This window comes from Artemia franciscana, chromosome 1, assembly GCF_032884065.1.
Source record: "Artemia franciscana chromosome 1, ASM3288406v1, whole genome shotgun sequence".
NCBI lineage: Eukaryota > Metazoa > Arthropoda > Branchiopoda > Anostraca > Artemiidae > Artemia > Artemia franciscana.
The window spans coordinates 23711763-23735152 of record NC_088863.1 but is presented as its reverse complement, the minus strand read 5'-3'; the positions used below and the strand labels follow the sequence as shown (position 1 = coordinate 23735152).

Below are 23390 nucleotides of genomic sequence, written 5' to 3'. Positions count from 1 at the left end.
TGTAAGTCTTGTCTCTCATCCCTTCCATTACAGCAGTGCAAAATTCTGAAAAAAGGGGCTTTCCGCTCTGGGACAAGTTTGAGGATGGGTTAGGATCGTGTAATTATCGTTGCCCACCTTTCAAATGTTATTACTATTTTCTGTATTTTTTTTCTGATTTCCATTTTCTGAATAGGAAATACATAGGCATGGGCTGTGCCCCTTCTTCACATATAAGCACCACTGACGGCAGACAACGGTCTTCTTTAGTTCTTGATACTGTTGAAAGAGATGGTGATCTTACTTCACTGGAGCCACCGAGGACAGCGTTGCCAGATGTAGCGAATCATAAGCCAAAAGGTAAATCTAAACTCTTCTGTCATGATTTAAAAATTTGCACATGACCTATACGAAAGTTTGCCCCAGTAGAGAACGTAGCGTGTGGGCCTGAGACAAGGTACATATTAGCTGGATTAACTACATAAAAATAACTTATTTGTTTCTTAGGGACCTGGGAATGTACGTGAAGGTAAATAACCGCAGCAGGGTAGGGGCTAGGTAAATATGAGGCAACAAGAATGTTCATATCAAAACAAGCTTATGTGCAGAACCATTGATTCTAAAGAAAAAAGAACAAATTTTGTTATTTAGGAAAACTTGAGTAATAATGCTAAGTGACAAGGTACTAGTTGACCCTCTTTATGAACGAGCTCACTAATTGCTTGCGTGGATTAATTTGCTGAGACGTGTCTTAATTTTAATAAACTTTCACGTGAAGAAAGAGTGAATCATAGAACACATATACAGGGATACACGCAAGTAGAGAGGTGGGATGTTTAGGACCTCCCTTGAAATTGTATCATATTTAAGACATTTCCATCCGAAATTTTCGTGTATTTTACAGGAGCATTTACCAGCGGTATGCATTACATGATGTTGCAAAAGAAAAAAAAGATCAAAATATTTGGCTACAGGAAGGAGGATGTTGAAATGCCTGGGATAACAATAGATAATAAAACAATTCCATGATCTGTCGTCGCCATGCTTTTACTTCAGTTGATTAGCATATTTTACTAAACAAAAAGTAAATAAAATACGCCATACATAGGAAGGAAAGATATCCATCAACTGATGCTTATCAGAAACATCGTGTATAACCTGCATAATTGAAAAATTATTCATTACCGAAACTATTTGGTAAATGAGTTTATGATTTCAACTTGGGTAATTGCTTTTCCACTATCAAATCGACTATAATGACTGCTTTTGCTCAAGCATGACAATAATATAATTTTCCTATTTTATAATAATTATATCTAATAATTTATTGTGTAAAGTATGTTCATATTATAGAAGTATAATGTATATTATTGAGTGGAGAGGGGAGCTGAAGTTCTTGACAGTTCACAAAACCTTACATTGCTAGCAAGTTATATCATGCCTAAGAAACCTTTATTAATAAGTAATCACCAAAAATCATAAATCATCAATAAGCTTCGGCATTCATCTTCTTGGTTTAGAGCTAAATCTTTCCAAGACATTATGGATAGTTGCTTCTTGTTTGACTTTTTTCTGTCATTCCAGCTTTTTATGGCATTTGGTATTTACCAAGTGACGTATAGTGATCGCAATTTCTGTCGGTCTGTTTGTCCCGGTTTTGCTAGTTTGGGCACTTTCAGATAAGGTAGGACGATGAAATTTGGCAGGCGTATCAGGGTCCAGAACAGATTAAACTAGAAATAGTCGTTTCCCTTATTCAACCGCCCGGGGTGGGGAAGTGGGGGGACGGTTAATCAGGAAAAATTAGAAAAAATGAGGTATTTTTAACTTACGAACGTGAGATCGGATCTTCATGAAATTTGACATTTAGAAGAAAATCGTGTCTCGGAGCTCTTGTTTAGAACAGGTGACCGGATCTTAATGAAATTTGATATTTAGAAGGAACCTATGTCTCAGAGCTCTTATATTAAATCCCGACCAGATCTGGTGATATTGGAGAGAGTTGGATGGGGAAAATGGAAATCTTGGAAAACGCTTAGAGTGGAAAGATCGAGATGAAACTTGGTGGATAGAATAAGTAAATATCGTAGATACGTGATTGACATAATCAGACTTAATCCGCTCTCTTTGGGGGAGTTAAAGGGGTCAGTACTTTGGCGAGTTCGGTGCTTCTGGACGTGCTGGGACAATGAAAATTGGTAGGCGTGTCAGGAATCTGCACAAATTGACTTGATAAAGTCGTTTTCCCTGATTCGACCATCGGGGGGGGGGCTGAAGGGAGAGGAAAAATTAGAAAAAATGAGGTATTTATAACGTAGTAGTGAGTGATCGGATCTTAATGAAGTTTGATATTCAGAAGGACCTCGTGTCTCTGAGCTCTTATTTTAAATCCTGATTGGCATTAAGGCTCTGATTCTCCTTTTAATAAATATATTGATTCTTAGATTTTTGCTAGAGCTCATGCCATATGAGCTCTTGGCTCTTCCGACATTGTCACAAGTACTATATGAGCTCTTAGCTCTTGTTCAACCACTTACCTTTTATCAACTGCTTTTTAGCCTTCTACCTTTCTAAATTGCTTTTTCAACCAACTGCATTTTCAATCATTTGCTTTTTCAGCCATATCTAGTGTAAATTTGAAGTCTCAGGGGGGCAGCTGCTCCCCTGCTGCCCTCCCCTTTGTATGCCCACACAGAGAAATACATACACACACACGCATATATATATATATATATATATATATATATATATATATATATATATATATATATATATATATATATATATATATATATATATATATATATATATATATATAAGCTGTAATTTAAACCAGAAACGATGCTTGATGATGGTTCTTAAATGGAAAAATAGAAGTTTTTTGCCTTTTAAGATTATTCATCAATACCTTGTGCTTGCAAATCGTCCAGTGTTTCCCTGTCAGCCTCTTCGCATAGCTGTAATTATTTTTCCACCTATGGCACATTAATTAATGGCCCTGAAAACTCCAAAAAATGTATATCTAGTGCATGTGTGTAGCTCACGGGGTAAATGACCATTAAAAAAAGAGACGCTCCGCAATTATATTTAATAGAAAGGTAGACATGTAATGAGATTTGCTGTAATGAAAGTCATACAGAAAATCAACCGTGCAATCTGTAAGAGTGAAGGGCCCAAGGCCATACCCAGGTGGGTAATGCGTTTGAACCATCCCTCCGAAAATGTTTCAGTCTAAAAAAGTGACAAAAATTCATATAAACAAATTTTTCATGCAGGCACGTACGCAGGAATGTTTTTTTTTTTTGGGGGGGGGTGGGGGGGCAAAACCTTCGAAACAGCAGATATAAAGTAGCACTTTTTTATTTAGTAATGCAAAAAGCAGGTAAATCAGAAAATACAGATCCTGTAGTATTGCAGCGGATGGGGGGGGGGGGAAGAAGACTGAAGCCTCAACAGTATGTTTTAGGCTCAGGTTATGTTCATAGCGATTTAAAACCAGTGATTAATCTATTATATCCCATTGAAAGGGAAATTTTAGGGTTAACAGTGCAATATGGATTCTGTGGGGGGTAGTTCTTTTATTGCAAAAACGTAGATTTTATTGAAAAATGATAGTTTCCAAAATTGATCCATTAAAAGCTGTACTTTATCCTGAAAGGGGGGGGGGATAAACGCCCTGATATATAGGATAATTCTATTTTGCTGTGGAAAGAAAAATCTCTTTACAAAAAAAAAATTACAACACAATTGCTAATTACTTCAAAGAGGGTAAAAAGTTAGACAGAAAATGGGTTAATAATTGGGCAGTGACTTGACCAGATAATGGCATGCTGTAAAATCCCCCAAAAAAGGTTTCACACATGTATCTAGATTCTTAATAAATGTCCTACTTTTGCCAGAAATCCCAAGAAACCACGAGGAAATTAAACATTTCTCAAAGTTTCGGGAGGGGGGGGGGCGGGCCCGAAGGCCCCCCCTGTGTACGTGCCAGTTTTCATACATTAGTAACCCAAACAAATTCTGGCTTTGCTCTTGGAATGGCCCAAAGCGATACCCTTAGGCTCATGCCTTTTCCAAATCTTCTTACATGGAATCGGCAGATGTGGGCATATTGTATCGATGTCTCTCATGTTTGCTTTCCCGTGGCCATCTTGTAAAACAGATTGTCGTAGGAAATTGTCGTAAGTGAATAGCTCATTTGATTGCAAGTTCTAGTGCTCTTTTCTGGTTTAAAACTGATCGGAAGGCAATTGATATTCTTTTTAATACCCCATGTGGAACTTTCTAAGTACAGTCCCAGGGATGAGGTATCCTAATTGTTGAAAACTCATATAAAATAGAGACTTTATATATATACATATATATATATATATATATATATATATATATATATATATATATATATATATATATATATATATATATATATATATATATATATATATATATATATATATATATATATATATATATATATATATGTATATATATATATATATATATATTTTATCCATCTTTAACCAATTAAGCTAAGTTTTAAGTCTTTATTTTCAGTCCAAATGAGTGAAAGACCCAAAGTGAAGCCCTTGGGCTCTATGGGCCTGTGTACCCTCTAACTCTCTGTACCCGTTTTCTTTTTACCATAAGTTTATTCTGAATTTGTTGATTACAAATATTACAAATCTTCTTTATCTCCATCTTTGAACTCTTCAAACTTTTATTTATTTTTTTTTATCGTAAATCATCCTTAACGGTTACTAAGCTAGCTGATTACACCTTCTGTGGTTTATTGTTCGGTTTATACAAGACCAAAATACTTTTAAATGGATACTGCACAAATGGTGAATATGACACCCTTATTCAAATCCAAGCTGTAACAGATTTTTCAGTGGCCTTAATGTGGTTCCCTGTACCCATAGTTCCTAACCCTCCCCCTTCACTTTCACACAGACATATTTTGCCTCTTCAGACTTATCCTTCATCAGGGATTATTTGGAAATGTTCTTAAATAATTATATTCTAGTCATTAGGAATGATTAAAATCGCAATATGACTGATCAGAATCTAGACCTTAAGTACAACTTTCCCTAGTATTTGGTTTTTTAACATTTTCATAAATTACATTGCCACCGAAATTGGGTTTAAGGGAGACTCGGGCCACAGAACTCAGAACGTTGGAACGTCTAAAAATTGTGTCCCTAGGGAAGATATAATAAGCAGAGCTCACGGGATAAGAAGTCCTAAACTATCTAAATAACCCACATAAAACCGAGGATTCATAGCTACGTTTTAATATAAAGGAGGACGTGTTGTAGAAAGTTGAAATCTAAGTCGTATAATAAATCGAATTTGTATTATTGAAGATATACTCTCCTTCCTTGACCCCTCTCGGTTAAATAGTGCACACCTACGCTTCTGACCCCCTTTCAATCTTGCGTTTGCTCCCCTCTCTGACCAATTTTTTTGTTTAATAATCTGGGGAGATGGTGGCTATGAAAGAGTGGAAATCTCCTCTAAATGCAAGCATGGTACTTTTTGTCATTTTAATCGCACTTTCTGTCAATGTATGAAAGTTCTTTAAAATACTTTTCAGGTTAGTTTAACCCCCCTTGTGTTTCAGAAGTCAGTCTTAAAGAATTGGGACAAAGTTTATTTTTGATCGCTTTTCAAATCATACCAGGAAATTCCCCTGTGCAAAATCTCCCATGGAAAATCTTCCCTGAAGAATTTCCTATCCACAGAAAGTTCTCCCCGTGGTCAATCCCTCGCCCTCTTCTTGACAGAGAATTCCTCCCGAAAATATTCTGACTATTTCCCAAGAATAAATCATCTATACAAACAATGGGCAAATTGCATAACTTACAGTTCTTTCAAAGAGGTGGGAGGGGGGAGTAGTTTAATTCCCAAAGGCATAGTTGTTGGACCTTTTAACTATGCTGAATCAAATGTATCTTTCAAAACTTTGATTGCATGTCTTCGGGGGAAAAGGGACGTAGGAGGGGGGCGAGTTTGCCTCCTATCTTTTTGGTCATTTTAGAAAGGGTTCTAGAACATTTGATTTTCGTTCATACGAGCCCTTTCCCGATTTTATAAGACCGTGTTAAGGTTTGATATTTTCAACCCTGGTGGAAAAAATCAAATAAACACCCATTATTATCTTTCATCTGGCAAAAATGCAACATTCTATATTTTTTTAAATAATAGCTTGAAACCTCTATAATAGGTTTATCTGATATGTAGAATCTGATGGTACGATTTTCTTTAAGATCACTTGACCATTTACGGTTGTTTCCCTTCTTTTTCCTTTTTTCGAAAATCAGACAAATTTCCTCAGGCTCGTAGCTTTCGGTGGGTAACATTAAACTGTATTTGGTATCAGTATAAAAAGCCAATTTTTTTGATGTAACAATTATCATCAAATTTTTTTTTAGAGTTTTGGTTATTATTGGGCAGAACCGCTTCCTACTTGCAGTTCGTTACCATGAACAGCTTGAAAATTTGTTCATACACAACCTCTGTTTTCAAACCGAGATGTAAAACAAACGAATTCCCGTACATTTTCGCCAAAGTGTGTTTGGTGTAACATGGCCAGGTCTTTTTCTGCTTTTCCGTTGAGTTCATTGATGAGCCAAATTAACCAATCTTATCGTCCAAAAGAAGATGCATTTCTAAAAAAAAAAACAGATCATTTGCTGATATGCCCTTCATTTATATTTGTTGAGCTAACTTCATAATCCTTTTTACTTTTGTTTAGATTCTCCCATTGCTCTTAGCAACATTCAATGTGAACAAATGGAAACATGGAAGTTTCATTGTTCTTTAGAGATGTAATCTCTGTTTCGGAGGCTTTCTTTTCTCTCTTGACTATTTATTGGGGTGTTCCTCCTATTGTTTTGGATTTTGATTTCCTATTTTTTGGAAAAAATTGATGTTAATAAACGGTATACCACTTTTAATCAAAGAGAGAGAGAAAGAGAGAGAGAGAGAGAGAGAGAGAGAGAGAGAGAGAGAGAGAGAGAGAGAGAGAGAGAGAGAGAGAGAGAGAGAGAGAGAGAGAGAGAGAGAGAGAGAGAGAGAGAGAGAGAGAGAGAGAGAGAGAGAGAAAGAGAGATCCTTGTAGCTAAGTGGGTGATAACTCCCCTTGGATATTACCATCAATGTTAAGGAGGAATCTTGTCTCAGGGTGAAATCGTGATAATTAGCAAAATGAGCACTTTGACCTAAGAAGTTTCTGCAAGCCGATCTAATAGGCTTATGCAGAATAGATGAAAATTATGGGTCTAGAAATTGTTTAAAATTGAGTGATTGGTTCTTAATTATCGTCACATCCATCATCACTCATGTAATAATTTAGTGCTTGCTCTTTAAACACGCACGCAATCAAATCTGGCTGTCTTTTTTTTTTTTTTTTACATTTGAATTCACAACGTTCAAAGCAATTTAAATGCAAGTATTTTTATTTCTGGATATTGTAATTATCGTTATTGCTTCAGAGATTGTTCAATGGCATCTGACTGTGCGCAAGGTTTGAGTTGGTCACCATGGCGCCTTTGAATTTATTTCTTTTACTATCTCATTTTGATTTGTGGCGGAATGCTGCTTTGTTGTTTAAAGACGAATGCTCTTGCCCCAGACAAGTTATCTTTTTACTAAGCTGTTATGCTGTGATACGCTAAGCATTAAATTCAACAGGTTTATCAAGTCACTGCTGGGTCTTAGTGCATAAAACGGATTTTACGTTTCAGTTTCCTTTTTGTTTTCTTAGCTCTTTTGTGACTAATAAAAACGCATTTAAGATCCAAATGATGTAGTAATTTAAAAGTTGACAGTCTTTAATTGTTGAAGGACTGGATTTCGGAAACAAATTGGTATTTTGTTTGTGGCTTTGAAATGATTGGTAAACCAAGTATTTGGCGCTAAAAACGCCAAATAATTGGTCTGCAACATGGTATTTAATTCCTTCAATTCAGACACTCCGTGAGAACGAAGTGGTGCCCCCCCTTTGTATTTGACATTTTTTCATATCTTTTTTTATTTCAATAAAATCAGGTTACCTTAGGGGGTTGTTTTTGGGGTATATGCCCCCGTTAAACATTTATTGTGTATATGTCAGTGTTTCGATAATAGAATTATCTCTTCGAGACAGAGATCGAGGATCTCTATCTCTTCTAGATTTCTAGGAAATAATTCCGGAAAGGTCAATTTGAAAACCTAAAATTTTAGGTTTTTATAAAAAAATTAGGCGGAGAGGGTCCTTTGATTACTTTCATCTGGGCATCTACAGAAATTGGTTGTACTATCTCAACTAAACTTGGCGGAAAGTAAGAGACAATCTCGAAGTTTTGCTGCTTGTGGATCCATACTCGATGTAGCAATTGAAGATAGTTGGATTCCTTCCATCATTTTCATCACGACATCACCAAGACAGGCTGTTAGATAGACATTAGATTGTTTAGGATATAAAACCAGACTGCTACTCGGATGTTGTTGAGGTCTGGGGCCAATCATACTGTTGCAAGGAATAGATAGAGGAGGGCCTTAATTCTTGTTTCTAGACATTTTTCTCTAGAAGTTATTTGATTTCGACAAAATTTGGTTAGGTTCTTAGGGGGGTCTTATTCTCTTTGGGGTCTTTAGGGAGAATTTCTGAATTTAACATTTGAATGTACATTAAATTTCTTCTTCAAAAACAGCAGCAAAACTTTGTATGAACAAAGATATAAAATTCTCAATCCCAGGTTATTTAGGTTTAGAACTGAAAAATCGGAGGCAAAAATTGAAAAACGTATAATATTCTAACCAACTTGTCTAATCTTCCAAGATTCTGCTGGAACAAACGATTTGACAATCCTTTAATAATCTTGACAAGATGATACTTAGCGATTGATCTGAATAAGTCTAATAAGAAGTCATTTGAATTTGGAAATAAATTCTAATTTGTCGAGAGGATTTTCATTTTGTACTGTTCCTCATTAGCGTCTTGGATACAGTAATTTCTTATTAGGAATTCTGGACCACTACTTCCTGTTTCCGAGACTTGAAAGTTGGTAAATAGGTCGTGTGGACGATATTGTAGCAAACACTTTGATTTCCTTAAGGTCAAAGGGGTTCTCAAACATTCTTGCTCTGGATGTTAAGTATTTCTTGTATCTAAATGTACACTTGAGCTATGCAGTAATGGACAAAGAGAGATTTACACAATATGTAATGACCGTACCCCCGTTGCGTGTAGACGAATCCTTACATTGAGTGGTGGTGTCCGAACCAATCAAATGATAAGAGAAAGACAGAACATTCGTATCTTTTTTTCATTAAATAAATAAAAAAAAAAAGTTTTTTCAACTCAAAGTATGGAGCAACATTAAAACTTAAAACGAGCAGAAATTATTACGCGTATGTGGGTTGTTGCCTCCTCCTTAACACCTCGCTCTTCCAGCTAAAGTTTTTGGTACTAACAAAAATCTTCTTATTGGTCAAATTAAACGACTCTTGTGTTTCTGGAGCCATTAATGAAAATTTGGACTATTTTTTAACTCTAGCGTAAATACTGAGGTGTTGAGGGGGAAACCCCCCTCATATAAGTGATAATTTCAGTTTTTTTTTAAGTTTTAATGTTGCTCTTTACTTTGAGTTGAAAATCTTATTTTTTATATTTAATTTCTAATCGTTTTTCAAGTAATGCCGGGAAATACGGCTCCACCCCCCCCACGGAAAGATCCCTTAGAAATTCAACCCTGGGTAAAATTTACCCCGGACAATTACCCTTAACATCTCCATACGTAAAAATGAGTCGGCAAAGAGAAAGTAAAACAAATAAAAACAATTTTGTATAGGAATTCTAGGAAATTCCCCTAGTGCAAAATTTCGCCTGAAAAGTTCACCCAGAAAACTTCTGTCGCCATTGGAAATTCTCTCGTAGAAATTTTCTTACGAGGAAATTTATGCCCCCACCCGAAAAATGTATGCGCGCTTCCCAATAACAAACTATATGTAGGCTACACGATTGGCAAATTTTATAACTTAAAGACTTCTTCCCATGAGCTGTTAGGAATGACGTTATCTCCAAAGACATAGTTATTGGACCTTTAAACTATGTTGAAGGAAACGGCTATGTCAAAATTTTGATTGGACGATTGTTTTTGGGAAAGGGGGCGTGAGAGGGGGACTAGATGCCCTCCAATATCTTTAATCATCCAAAAGGGTACTAAAGGGTACTAGACTTTTAATTTCCGTTTGAATGAGCCCCCTCCCGGTATTCCAGGACCATTGGTTCCGTACGATCACCCCCGAGAAAAAAAAAGACAAAAAAACTTCTATATTGTGGCTCTCTGATATGCTGAATCTGATTTTCTAGTTTTCATTAAGATTGTTTGACTTTTGTGGGGTGCATCGCCCCCTTTTTCAAAAATATCGCAAATTTTCTGAGTCTCATTGTCTTTTATGAAAATTTTGATCGGACGATTTTGGGGGAAAAGGAGCGTGAGAGGGGGGCTAGTTGTCCTCCAATATCTTTAATCACATGAAAAGGGCACTAGAACTTTTAATTGTCGTTCGAATGAGCCTCCTCCCGATATTCAAGGATATTGGTTCCGTACAATCACCCTGAGAAAAGAAGACAAATAAACACTCATCCATGATTTTTCTTCTGGCAAAAAAAATCCACCTTTTTGCAAATATGAGCTTGAAACGTCTTTAATATGGTTCGCTGACACGCCGAATCTGATTATGTGATTTTCATTAAGATTCTCTGACTTTTGTGGGGTGCAACCCCCCTTTTTCGAAAATCTGGCAAATTTTCTCAGGCTCGTATTCTTTTATAGGTAGCACTAAACTTAACGAATCCTATTTATTTGGAACCAACATAATAAGCCGATTCTTTTGATATTATATTAAAAAAACAAGTTTTTTTCAAATGAAAATAAGGAGCAACATTAAAACCTAAAACGAACAGAAATTATTATTTGTATGAAGGGGATTGCCTCCTCCTCAACACCTCGTTCTTTGCGCTAAAGTTTTTTAGTACTTTTAAAAGGTTCTTATTGTTCTAATTAAACGACCCTTGTGTCTCAGGAGTCGTTTTTAAAGAACTGGAATAAAATTCAAACTTTAGCGTAAAGCGCTAGGTGTTGAGGAGGGGGACAAAATGAATAAATTTATGAATTTATGGTTTTGAGGGTTCAAGGTGCAAAGAATAGGTTTGAATATTTATTTTAAGAAGGATAAGTTGCTTAGACTAGGAATAAATGAAGAGGAAGAGGTGATGCTGGGTATCGAAATAATCGACCCAGCAGATAGCTTCACTTACCTGGGTATTGTTATTATTTAAGACGGTGGATACACCTAACCTGTAAAAAGTAGAATAGCGAAGGGCCGAAAAAAGTTGGGAAGAATCTGAAGATAAATCTGCGAACTAAGATTAGAATACTGGCTACGGTAATGACAGTGGTCAAGTATGGTTCTGAAACGCGGTCGCTTGGAGAGGCAGAAGAAGATTTGTCAAGTATTTTCCCAAGAATTTGTCTATGGATAGTTTTAGATACCAGTTTGACTGACCGTATGTGAAACAAAAAGCTGTACAAAAAGAATTAAAAAATATGGTTCTATCTCACCTTCTGGGGTTACTACGAAAGGTAGGTTGAAATGGCTGGGACGCGTTTTACGAATGAAGAATGACATATTGCCAAAGATTGTTCTTTTTAGCCATCCATTTGGGGCCAAACGAAAACCAGGTAGTCAGGTCGGGGTAGAGGAGTTACGTGCGTAGATGTGATGGCCTCAGGTAGCTCGGTACTGCAGTGAGTTTTTAGTAGTAATAGTAGTAGAAATTGCTGTTCATGTCATTTGTGATGCTCTTATTGACGTGTATATGTTAACTGTACTAAATTGTTGTGGAATGTGGCGTAACCAAAGTGTATCGAAATTTTATGCTTTGCTTCATTACCTAAAATTATTGGAATTTAACGTAGTAGGTTTTCTTTTGTTTCTTCAATCAATAAAGCTAGCAGCACTTGAATATTTTAAATAGTTTGGTTCTGCATGTGACGCAGTGACCCAGCAATTCTAATGCAGTGACTAACGAGGTACATTGTTGAATTGGCGACCGACTATTGTTGAACCATGATTGTTGAACCATTGATTGTCGAACCATTGATTGTTGAACCATTGATTGTTGAACCATGACCGAATATTTTAAATAGTTTGGTTCTGCATGTGACGCAGTGACCCAGCAATTCTAATGCAGTGACTAACGAGTGCATTGTTGAATTGGCGACCGACTATTGTTGGACGATGATTGTTGAACCATTGATTGTTAAACCATTGATTGTTGAACCATGACCGAATATTTTAAATAGTTTGGTTCTGCATGTGACGCAGTGACCCATCAATTCTAATGCAGTGACTAACGAGTGCATTGTTGAATTGGCGACCGACTATTGTTGAACCATGATTGTTTAACCATTGATTGTTGAACCATTGATTGTTGAACCATGACCGAATATTTTAAATAGTTTGGTTCTGCATGTGACGCAGTGACCCAGCAATTCTAATGCAGTAACTAACGAGTGCATTGTTGAATTGGTGACCGACTATTGTTGAACCATGATTTTTGAACCATTGATCGTTGAACCATTGATTGTTGAACCATTGATTGTTGAACCATTGATTGTTGAACCATTGATTATTGAACCATTGATTGTTGAACCATGACCGACTATTTTGCCGTTGTTTTTCTGGTTTTGACGCCCAGAAACCTTGTTCTCAGTAAGGTTTTGGGTGTCCAAGGTAGTGCCCAATGGTCGCCTATTTGAAGGATCATTCATTTCAAGTAATTATATAAAATAATATGTTTTTTCAGCTGAAAGTAATGAGCAATATTAAAAATTAAAACGAACAAAAATTATTCCGTATGTGAAAGGGGTTGTCCCCTCCTCAACGTCCCGCTCTTTACGCTAAAGTTTGACTCCTTTCTCACAACTCTTACTTTTTAAAACAATAAACAACTTTAGCGTAAAGAGCGAGCCGTCGAGGAGGGGACAACCCCTTTCATATACGGAATAATTTCTGTTCGTTTTAGTTTTAATGTTGCTCCTTACTTGCAGTTAAAAAAACTTTATTTCTGAACGTTTTTGAATTAATGCATGTTTTGATTTTGGTTAACCGTACATAAATAATTAAAACGAAATTTGCATATTATTTTTTTTCGGCTAAATGGCTTTCTCAAAGTTTTGATAGATTTCGACAAAAAAAAAGGGGTGGGGGAGGAGGCTTAGTTGCCCTCCAATTTTTGGTTACTTAAAAAGGCAACTAGAACTTTCTACTTTTTTTTACGAACATTTTCATTAGTAATAAATATACGTAACTTACAAGTTAACTTACATAACGAACTTCTATATTTGTATATTTTTATTACGTATATGAAGTGTTTCGCCCCCTCGTCAGTACCTTGCTCTTTACACTAAAGTTTGAATTTTGTCCCAATTCTTTAAGAATGACCCCTGAATCACAAAGGCGGTAGAATAAATAGTTGGAATTACTAAAAATACTTTAGCGTAAAAAGTGAGGTATACACATAATAATTTCTGTTTGTTTTAAGTTTTAATGCTGCTCCTTAGTTCCAGTTGAAAAAAACTTTTTTTTTATTTATTTTCTCATTTTTAGTTTAAATAATGCTAGAAAATTCTGCACCCCCTTCATAGAAATCCTCTTTCCTCATGATAAACAACTCCATGGAAAGATCCTACCACGTAACCTCCTCCCTCGACTCCCCACCGCAAAAAAGTCCCCCTGAGAACGTCTATAAACTTCACAATAACCACTACTATATGTAAACAATGATTAAATTTTGTAATTTGCAGCCCCTCCTCCGGTGACTCTGGGGGATTAAGTCGTCCCCAAAGACATAGTTATTGGGTTTTTCGACTATACTGAATAAAATAGCTATCTCAAAATTTTCATCTGGTGACTTTGGGAAAAAATGAGGGGGGAGGGGGCCTAAGTGTCCTCCAATTTTTTGGTTACTTAAAAAGGGCACTATAACTTTTAATTTCCGTTAGGATGAGCCCTCGCGACGTTCTAGGACCACTGAGTCGATACGATCACTCCTGGAAAAAAAAAACACGCATCCATGATCTGTCTTCTGGCAAAAAATACAAAATCCCTGATTTTTGTAGATACGAGATTGAAACTTCTACAGAAGGGTTCTCTGATGCGCTGAATCTGATGGTGTGATTCTATGACTTTTAGGGGGTGTTTCCCCCAATTTTCTAAAACAAGGTAAATTTTTTCTGTCTCGTAACTTTTGATGGGTAAGTCTAAACTTGATGAAACTTATATATTTAAAATCAGCATAAAAGTGAAATTCTTTTGATATAACTAATGGTATCAAAATTCCGTCTTTTAGAGTTTCTGTTACTATTTCGTCGGGTTTGAACAAGGTTACCTTGTTTGAACAAGGTAACATTCCTGATTTTGGCACAAGAAAAGTATGATCGGACCACTTGTTGGAGTACAATTGCGAGCTAAAGAACTGTGCTAGATATCTATGGGGAAAAGTGTCTACAGAGAACCAAAGTCTAATGCCTTCAATGCAGAATTCATCCCTCCTTCAACTCAGATAGAAATTGTTTCGCTGCTTTCCACAAGAAGAAGACATCAAGCTTGTTTTGACTGTAAATTTTGAGTCTCTGTCGCCTTGTAACGGATTTAGCAATAAGCTGAAGGAAGATATTTCTTCTCATTTGGGATTAAACGTTTAATGGGAGGAAAGTCCGAAATGGAGGGAAAGGATGGCCTCCCCCTCCCAAAAAATCATCTTTATTCTATGTATTTTTTTAAGCTTGCTTGCAAGTTCAAGGGGGTTGCAAGCCCAGGTTGACCTCATGAAATTTGGATCGGATTCCCCTCTGATTTGTATCATTCCTTTTCTTACATTTATTTTAGGTTCACCCAGTTCCTAAAATTTAAACTAGTTTTGCTCCAAGATGGAGCTGTCAGTAACTGTGAAAGACGCTGTATTAAAGCCAATGTTTACTTTTTAGGTTGTCACATGAAAACTTATTTAAATCATTATTTTCAAGTCTTATGCAAAAAAAAAACTCTTATTAACTGCAAAATGTTCTTCTGTGGTAACTCGGGGGGATAATTCCTAATAAGGGGGACAGGAAGAAAGAAAAGCACACTGTATATTATTTTATCTTGGAATTCAGTACTATAATAACAAATATCTTTACCTTCGAAAATTTGCATTTCATAAAATTTTTGACGCTTCTTCCAGTTAAAGTGCACCCCCCTCCCACTGAATGCTCGGATACAGCCCTTCCCTATTTGCAAAAATTGAATCTCTTTTTGTATCTCACGTTTCTCATTTTGATCAGTCGGGGTATCGAGGATGCCTCGTCTGAAGCCAGGATTGCCACTGGTCCGAGGCCCCGAATCATATCGTCCAAAAAATGCCATATGAAGAAAACTTGCTGAAAAGGCATGTCAAGTAAAATTATTCCTTTATTTGATTTCTGTCGTCAAATCGACCAAACCCGTTAATGACTTTTTAAAATGCTTGTTACATTAAAAGTTCGATTTTGTCTTCTAGGGTTGATTTCAAACGGGAAATCAATTTTTTAAGGATCCAAAAAGTGTTGATAAGGTTTCAAAGTTTAGAGAAGTCCAACTAAAAAAAATATGGCGAAAACTGTTTTTGCAATAAAGTCAATAACAACACAACTAAACAAAATAAGAATTTTTTCTAAGAAATTTTGATTTTCATGTTATTAATGCAAAATTCTGGGGAAAATGTGTTTTTTAGCGTATGAACATGGATGTTATCAGTAAACTGTCTAAGTAAACGCCGGTACTGAATTTTTATCTGTCAGTAGTCGGCCTTCCGCTTTGTTAATGAAATGTTTTCTAAAGTGATATCTTTTTCAGATGGCACAGACAATGATATATCTTGGACTCGTGGGTCACGGGATACAGGACAATTGGCTGGTCGCAAAGTTTCAGTAAGTTAATAAAAATCCTTTTTTGTGTCTTTTTTTATGTTCAAGAACAGATTTGTAATATCGGACAAAACATCCATATAGATCCAAAAACAGGATTATTCGAATCTTGTAATTGTTAGTTGTTTCTTTGTATGGCTATTTGCCAGTTATATTGTATACTGCCTTGAGTATTGATACACTCACTTTTGATCCTTGATATATCGGAGCGTCGGTGTCGGTGTTGCCACCGATGGTGTTTCAGACTCGGTGTTGCCGCTGATACAATTTCTCTTGTATTAGTTTAACCAAAATAGATTCCAAGGAAAATTCTGTATTAATTTTTGAATACGATGAATCTGAACTTCGTTATTTAGCTTTAGTGGCAGTAGCAAGCTCATGGCTCCTAAAAGCAGTAAGAATCTTCTCAAATGCTTATCGGTTCCGTAGAATTGATAAAGTTTTCTAGTCTTATATCTAAACTATTAAAATGTGTTACTGTAGATCCTTACATCAAGTTTAAGTGGACGTGAAACTTGCTTTTATGTTCCATTAGCTGATTACAATTTCTCTAAACGATCCTAGTCACGTTTAAATACATCGTTTTTGACGGTACTCTAGTTTCTCGCTTTAGCGCTGTTCTGAATGGGACTAACGTCCCACTCAGAGCTTAGTGAACGCTATTCTTTTATGTGTATCCAAAATGACGCTCTAACGCTTTCATGTTTTTCAATTTTAAAAGGTATGTATGAGCGCTTGATTTGAATTAAGAGTCGTAATATGATTTTCAATCAGTATGAGACGAGGCCAAAGTACGGGCCGTCGATATTCCAACATCCCTCACCTCTCTATACCATTTTTTGATGGAAGGGCAGGTATGTTGCAGCCTATTTGAAGTGGAGTTATTTTAGGGTTTGAGATCTCTTAGTGGGCCTGTACGCCCTCCAACAAATACCCCATTGTCCCTTCCATTAGCAACTTTCTAGCAGAAAAGTAGGCATGTTGCATCTTGTTTGAACCGGAAAGAATAATTTTCGATCTTCTTTATTTGAGGCGCAAATTTTGATCGGACGATTTTTTTTTTTGGGGGGGGGGAAAGGAGCGTGAGAGGAGGGATAGTTGTCCTCCAATATCTTTAATCACATGAATATCTGCTCCTGCTGTCACTGCCAACTCTTTTAGCAGGAAAGTAGGCATGTTACACCTTATTTGAAGCAGAATCATGCTAGAATATTTTATGTGTATGAGTGGAAGCGCAAAGGGTGGCAATATTTCTTACATTACTACCTCCATAACCAACTTTTTAGTAAAAGGGAGCCAAGTTTTTTCCAGCGATCGGCTTGGAGTGGATGGGGTAAGTGTCTTCAACTTACATGAAAACGAGGATCTTCAGAGACAGATTCTTCTTCTCCAACTTGTGAATGAAAGTGCTTAGATCCGCTTTAAATTTATGTTGCAAGAGTTTCAGACGAAGGGGACAGAGTAGTGGGTTTTCTGAGGTGTCCGCCGCTTTTGACCTCCAGCCAAGAAGTTCTGAAGCCGCGCTGGCATAAAATTTGATGACGCCAGACGCAATTATGCTCGGCTGCAGCACCACCGAAAACGGAGAAAATATTTTTAGCGGTGTACCGATGGCGGCACACCGTCAATTGATCGTCATTTGTTCTATTTTTAGAATTTTTGCTTGTTTTTCAAAGTTTGAAAACTAAATTCCGTATCAATTCTCCCAGGAATTGTTTCTAAGCAAAAGTTCTGGAGGTACACAATTCTTGTTCAGCTTCATTACCATGACCAAACCTCGGACAAAATAAGGCCGAGACAGCAATTTTGACTTCTCCCAAACATTTTGTAAACATAAATGATCGACAGTGTAACCGTAAACTGCCTGAAAATTTAAATAGTCCGACAAAATAGGGAGCTTGAAACTAAATTGAATTTAAACTCTACTACTTGTATTAAAATAAGTTTATTTGCACCATATCTGGTGCCAGAAATCTCAAGAGAATCTGATGTATGTATCTTGCTCCATGTCTGGAATTTCTGGTGTTGCAACCTACATTCCACTTCTTTGACTACCCTGCACCTATTTTGCAATTCTCTGATTCCTCTTCCCTTCGTTACATTACTCATGTTTATCTCCACTTTATCATTGTTTTTCCTTCAATGGCATAGCAACGAAAACTAAAGGTGAAGATAAAGAGTACAGCACTGGACCTTACAGTTCCTTCTGGCGGTGCCTATCTCTGTTTCATGATCCTTGAGCCAGGAAGTGAAATAAGGGTTTGGGGCCCAGCCATCCTTTGCTTTTGCACACCCTTCCTCTTACCTTCCCCAGATTTCTCCAGGTACCCATTTTCATCTGGTTCGATTCTAGCTAAGCATAAGTTTACTATTGTTCTACTCTAAGCATAAGCATAAACATACTCTATAATCATGTTCTGCTATATTGCTCTAAGCATAAGTTCACGCCAGGTGTACTATTGAAATCGCAATGTATGAAAACACTTTAAAGGAGAGCTAAGACCCTCCCTATATTGAACAATAAGAAAAGTAACTTTTTATGTTGGAAGCACTGATATCTCCTTGATTTCTTCTTTTTTTTCCCAGGGGTGATTTTGTCGAACCAGTAGTCATAGAATACTGAGTGAGGGCTTATTTGAAAGTAAATCGTCATACTTAGTGCCCTTTTTAAGGCCGTGATTAAGTGAACTGATGGAACTCGAAAATTCCATGTTAAAATCTAAAATTATATTTAAAAAGTACTCAAATATTCATTAGCGGAAGATACCGCTCTTAATATCAGACCGTAGTTTCTTGAAGATGCTACAAAATGTTTGCTAGGTTTTTGCTCTATTTCCTCTAATTACTTAGAAATCTTAGAAAATGTCTCGCTCTTTGTCATAAGTGTACTCTATGATGGATATTGCTTTTGGAACAAAATCGGTACTATCATGAGCAGAAGACAATAACCTGTAAGATGATTGCAGCCATTTTTCGAAGTACTTTCCTGTTTCCGAACATTCTCATAGAATATTTTCAGCTACCTGAAATTTTTACAAGTTTTTTTTTGTCAGAAAGAATCGTTTCAGATCGCCGATAACACCCCTATAGACCAGATTGACAAGCTCGTATAATTAACCTGCTATTTCTGCCAATGAGTAAGTATTATTTGAAGGGTTTTTGACAATCGACGGTCTCTAGAGAATTGAGAGACAGAAGGCTACCCTAACTTTGATGTTGAACCTCGATGTTTTCAAGTTCACTTAATCACGACCTTAAGTAACGAAGAGATCATGCCACAGCAAATGGTGTTTTCTACCACCAAAAATCAATTTTATTCAAATAGGGTCAAAATGCCATAGAATGGATAATTTAAGATAGACTTTCGGTTTTTTCATAGTCTATGGCCCTAACTAGGGCGTTTTTAGCCACTCATTGTGACGAACCCCTGCAAAGTGGCGTTTTATACCATTTTGGGCCACGAAACATTGATTTTGACTAAAAGAAGGTCTAAATGCCGAGGAATTTACCTTCCGACATTTGAAGGAGAATGCTAGTAATTGATCATTTCCAACTCAGATTACAACTAGCATTTAATAAATACTAGAGTAAAATTGCCTTGACTGAAACAGCAGAAGTTACTTTTCGTGGAGTGCAACGTGTTCGGCATAGTCCAATCACGTCCCGCTGCGCTTGGTACAGTTCTTCCACGCTTTGCACACTTTTGACATTCACATTTCACACTTTTGACATTCACATTTCACATTTCCCACTTTTGACATTCACATTTACATTTCCCACTTTTGACATTCACATTCACATTTCCCACTTTTGACATTCACATTTCACACTTTTGACATTCACATTTCACACTTTTGACATTCACATTCACATTTCACACTTTTGACATTCACATTTACATTTCACACTTTTGACATTCACATTTCACACTTTTGACATTCACATTCATATTTAACACTTTTGACATTCACATTTCTCATTATTAACCGAAACACTAAACAATTACTCACGTTGGAAACCAGTAAACACTTTTTAAGTTCTAATTTTTATGCTGATTTCAAATATGGTAAGATTCGTCAAGTTTGAAGTCATATATTAAAGACTAATGAAAAAAAATTAGGCATAGTTTTAAAAAAGAGTTTTGCAGTCTTGATGATACATCTCACTGTTAAATCTAACATCCCTCATAGCAGTTTACTGTCCACTATCTTTGTGGTCATTCCAGATAAAAAACCTGCTAGAAAAGAGAAGTTTTTCCTAATTAAGGAATAATGGCGAGGAACCTACAAAAAATGAGAATGTTTTTGTTAGGGATTTAATGGTTAGGCTAGAAGACCAAGAGATTCAGCGTCAAAGTGCTGGGATAAGTACTTCGACGAGTTTATTTTTATGGCACTTTGTATTAACCAAGTGATATATAGCAATCGCCAATTCTGTCGGTCTGTCTGTCGGTCTGTCTGTCTGTCTGTCTGTCTGTCTGTCGGTCCCGGTTTTGCTACTTTAGGCACTTCCAGGTAAGCTAGGACGATGAAATTTGGCAGGCGTATCAGGGACGAGATCAGCTTAAATTAGAAATAGTCGTTTTCCCAATTTGACCATCTGGGGGGAGTGGAGGGCCGCTTAATTCGGAAAAATAGAAAAAAATGAAGTATTTTTAACTTATGAATGGGTGATGGGATCTTAATGAAATTTGATGTTTTGAATGATATTGTGTCTCAGAGCTCTTATTTTAAATCCCGACCGGATCTGATTACATTGGGGGGAGTTGGAGGGGGAACCTAAAATCTTGGAAAACACTTAGAGTGGAGAGATCAGGATGAAACTTGATGGGAAAAATAAGCACAATTCCCAGATACATGATTGACATAATCGGAACGGATCCGCTCTCTTTACGGGTGATCGCATCTCAATGAAATTTGATGTTTAGAAGGATATCGTGTCTTAGAGCTCTTATTTTAAATCCCGACCAGATCTGGTGACATTGCGGGGGGGGGGGGTTGGGAGGGGAAACCTAAAACTTGGAAAACACTTAGAGTGGAGGGATTGGGATGAAACTTGGTGGAAAAAATAATCACGAGTCCTAGATGCATGATTGACATAACCGGAACGGATCCGCTCTCTTTGGTGTAGTTGGGGGAGGGGTTTATTCTGAAAAATTAGAAAAAATGAGGTATTTTTAACTTACGAACGGGTTATCGGATCTCAGTGAAATTTGATATTTAGAAGGATATTGTGTCTCAAAGCTCTTATTTTAAATCCTGACTGGATCTGGTGACGTTGGGGGAAGTTTGGGGTGGGGGAACCTAAAATCATGGAAATCGCTTAGATTGGAGGGATCAGGATGAAACTTGGTGTGAAAAATAAGCAGAAGTCTTACATACTTGATTTACATAATTGGAACGGATCCGATCTATTGGGGGGGGGATAATTCTGAAAAATAAGAAAAAATGACGTATTTTTAACTTACGAAGGAGTGATCGGATCTTCATGAAACTTCATATTTAGAAGGACCTCGTAACTCAGACCTCTTATTTTAAATCTCAATCGGATCAAGCGTTATTGGGGGGGGCAGTTGGGGGGGACGGGAAATCTTAGAAAATACTTAAAGCGGTGAGATCAGGATGAAACTGGATGGGAAGAATAAAAACCGGTCTAAGATATGTGACTGACATAACCGGACCGGATCTGCTCTCTTTGGTGGAATTGGAGGGGGGGGGGGTTTGAAAATTGAGGTATTTGTAACTTACGAAAGGGTGACCAGATCTTAATGAAATTTGATATTTAGAAGGATCTTGTGCTTTAAAGTTCTTATTTTAAATTCCGACCAGATCCTGTGACGTTGGGGGGAGTTGGAGGGGGAAACCAGAATTCTTGGAAAACGTGAAAATTGGGGTATTTTTATCTTACGAATAGATGATCGGTTCTTAATGACATTTGATTTTTAGAAAGAATTCATGCCTCAGTGCTCTTATTTCAAATGCCGACCAGATTGTTTGAGATTGGAGGGAGTTGGAGGGGGAAATCTTGGAAAAACACTTGGAGTGTAGGAATCAGGATGAAGCTTGGTGGATAGAATAAACAAATGTCCTTGATACGTGATTGACAGAATCATACTGGATTCGCTCTCTTTGGGGGAGGTGGGGGGAGGGGTTCAGTGATTTGGCGAGTTTGGTGCTTCTGGGCGTGCTAGGACGATGAAAATTGATAGGTGTGTCAGGGAGCTGCACAATTTGACTTGATAAAATCGTTTTCCCAGATTCGACCATCTGGGGGGCTAAAGGGAGAGGAAAAATTAGAAAAAATTAGGTATTTATAACTTACGAGTGGGTGATCGGATCTTAATGAATTTTGATATTTAGAAGTACATCGTGACTCAGAGCTCTTATTTTAAATCCTGACCGGCATTAATCCTCTTATTTTCCTTTTTAAATCAATCTATTGGTTCATAGAATTTTGTTAGAGCTCATACCATATGATCTCTTGGTTCTTCTCGCCTCGTCACAAGTGCCATATGAGCTCTTAGCTCTTGTTCTGTAGAATTAATAAAGGGAGTTTTGATGAAAAATATTAAAGTTAAGTTTATCAGTTAAATAATATTAGAATTTAAATCATGATGTGATCTAATTGTCTACCACTTGTAAAATATTAGAGGGATATTACTTTTTTGGAATAGACTACGAACTTTTGCCCACTGTGCGGTAGTTTGGGGAATAGATTGCGACATTTTTTTTAGGTACAGTGATTTGTTGATTCTAAGGGGAGATTTGTTTAATGGTGGGAATGATGAGTTGCTATTGGGGATTCTTAAACTAATGTCTCGTAGATATGTAGTGACAATAAACAATTTTATTTCAAAGGTTTAGACGATCGTAAATTTTAAACTTTTATTATTATTTTTTTTATATCAGCCTATTTATTACGTTTCTTTGGATCAGTCTTGTATGTGGCTTGACCAGCTTTGAAGTACAAATATATATATTTGTAAAATATGTTTTCTTTTGTGAATGATGGCCACCGTATTGGTGGTTGTTTATATGCCCAGGGGTAATCGTTTTGAATAGTAGGTTGAAGTATTCCCAAAGAGTGTTGTTTCGAACCAAAGTGTTGATTCTTGATATCTTTTTAAGTACCGAAAAAAGGCGTGAAGCCTAGCAGTGCCCGTTTTTTTCTATTTTGTGGCAGAAATTAATAATTTTGGCTCGAGTTGGACTAAAACTCTATCGAACGTTGTTCTGGGATAGCCATTCAGTTTAAGCTTAAAAATTCAAGAATGTATTTTCTATTCGACATACTTTATCTCCGAGGGTATGTTTTGCATAGTTCTGGAAACTTTTGCGATTGATTCAGGTAGAGGGGGAGGGGTGTAATGCTGAATATCAATACAAATTTGAAAACGAAACAAAAATTGTATGGACA

General features: G+C 36.7%; 1 protein-coding gene across 2 annotated transcripts in view; it reads left to right on the top strand.

Annotated features, from left to right (window-relative positions):
* LOC136027157 (high affinity cAMP-specific and IBMX-insensitive 3',5'-cyclic phosphodiesterase 8A-like) overlaps window positions 1–23390 on the top strand; it is a 241469-nt gene that overhangs the window by 25948 nt on the left and 192131 nt on the right. For both annotated transcript variants that reach the window (XM_065704156.1, XM_065704146.1), the window contains exons 2-3: window positions 176–339; window positions 15904–15977. In XM_065704156.1, coding sequence (XP_065560228.1) covers window positions 189–339; window positions 15904–15977 — 225 coding nt within the window. In that variant the 5' untranslated portion in view covers window positions 176–188. The remainder of the gene's footprint in view (window positions 1–175; window positions 340–15903; window positions 15978–23390) is intronic.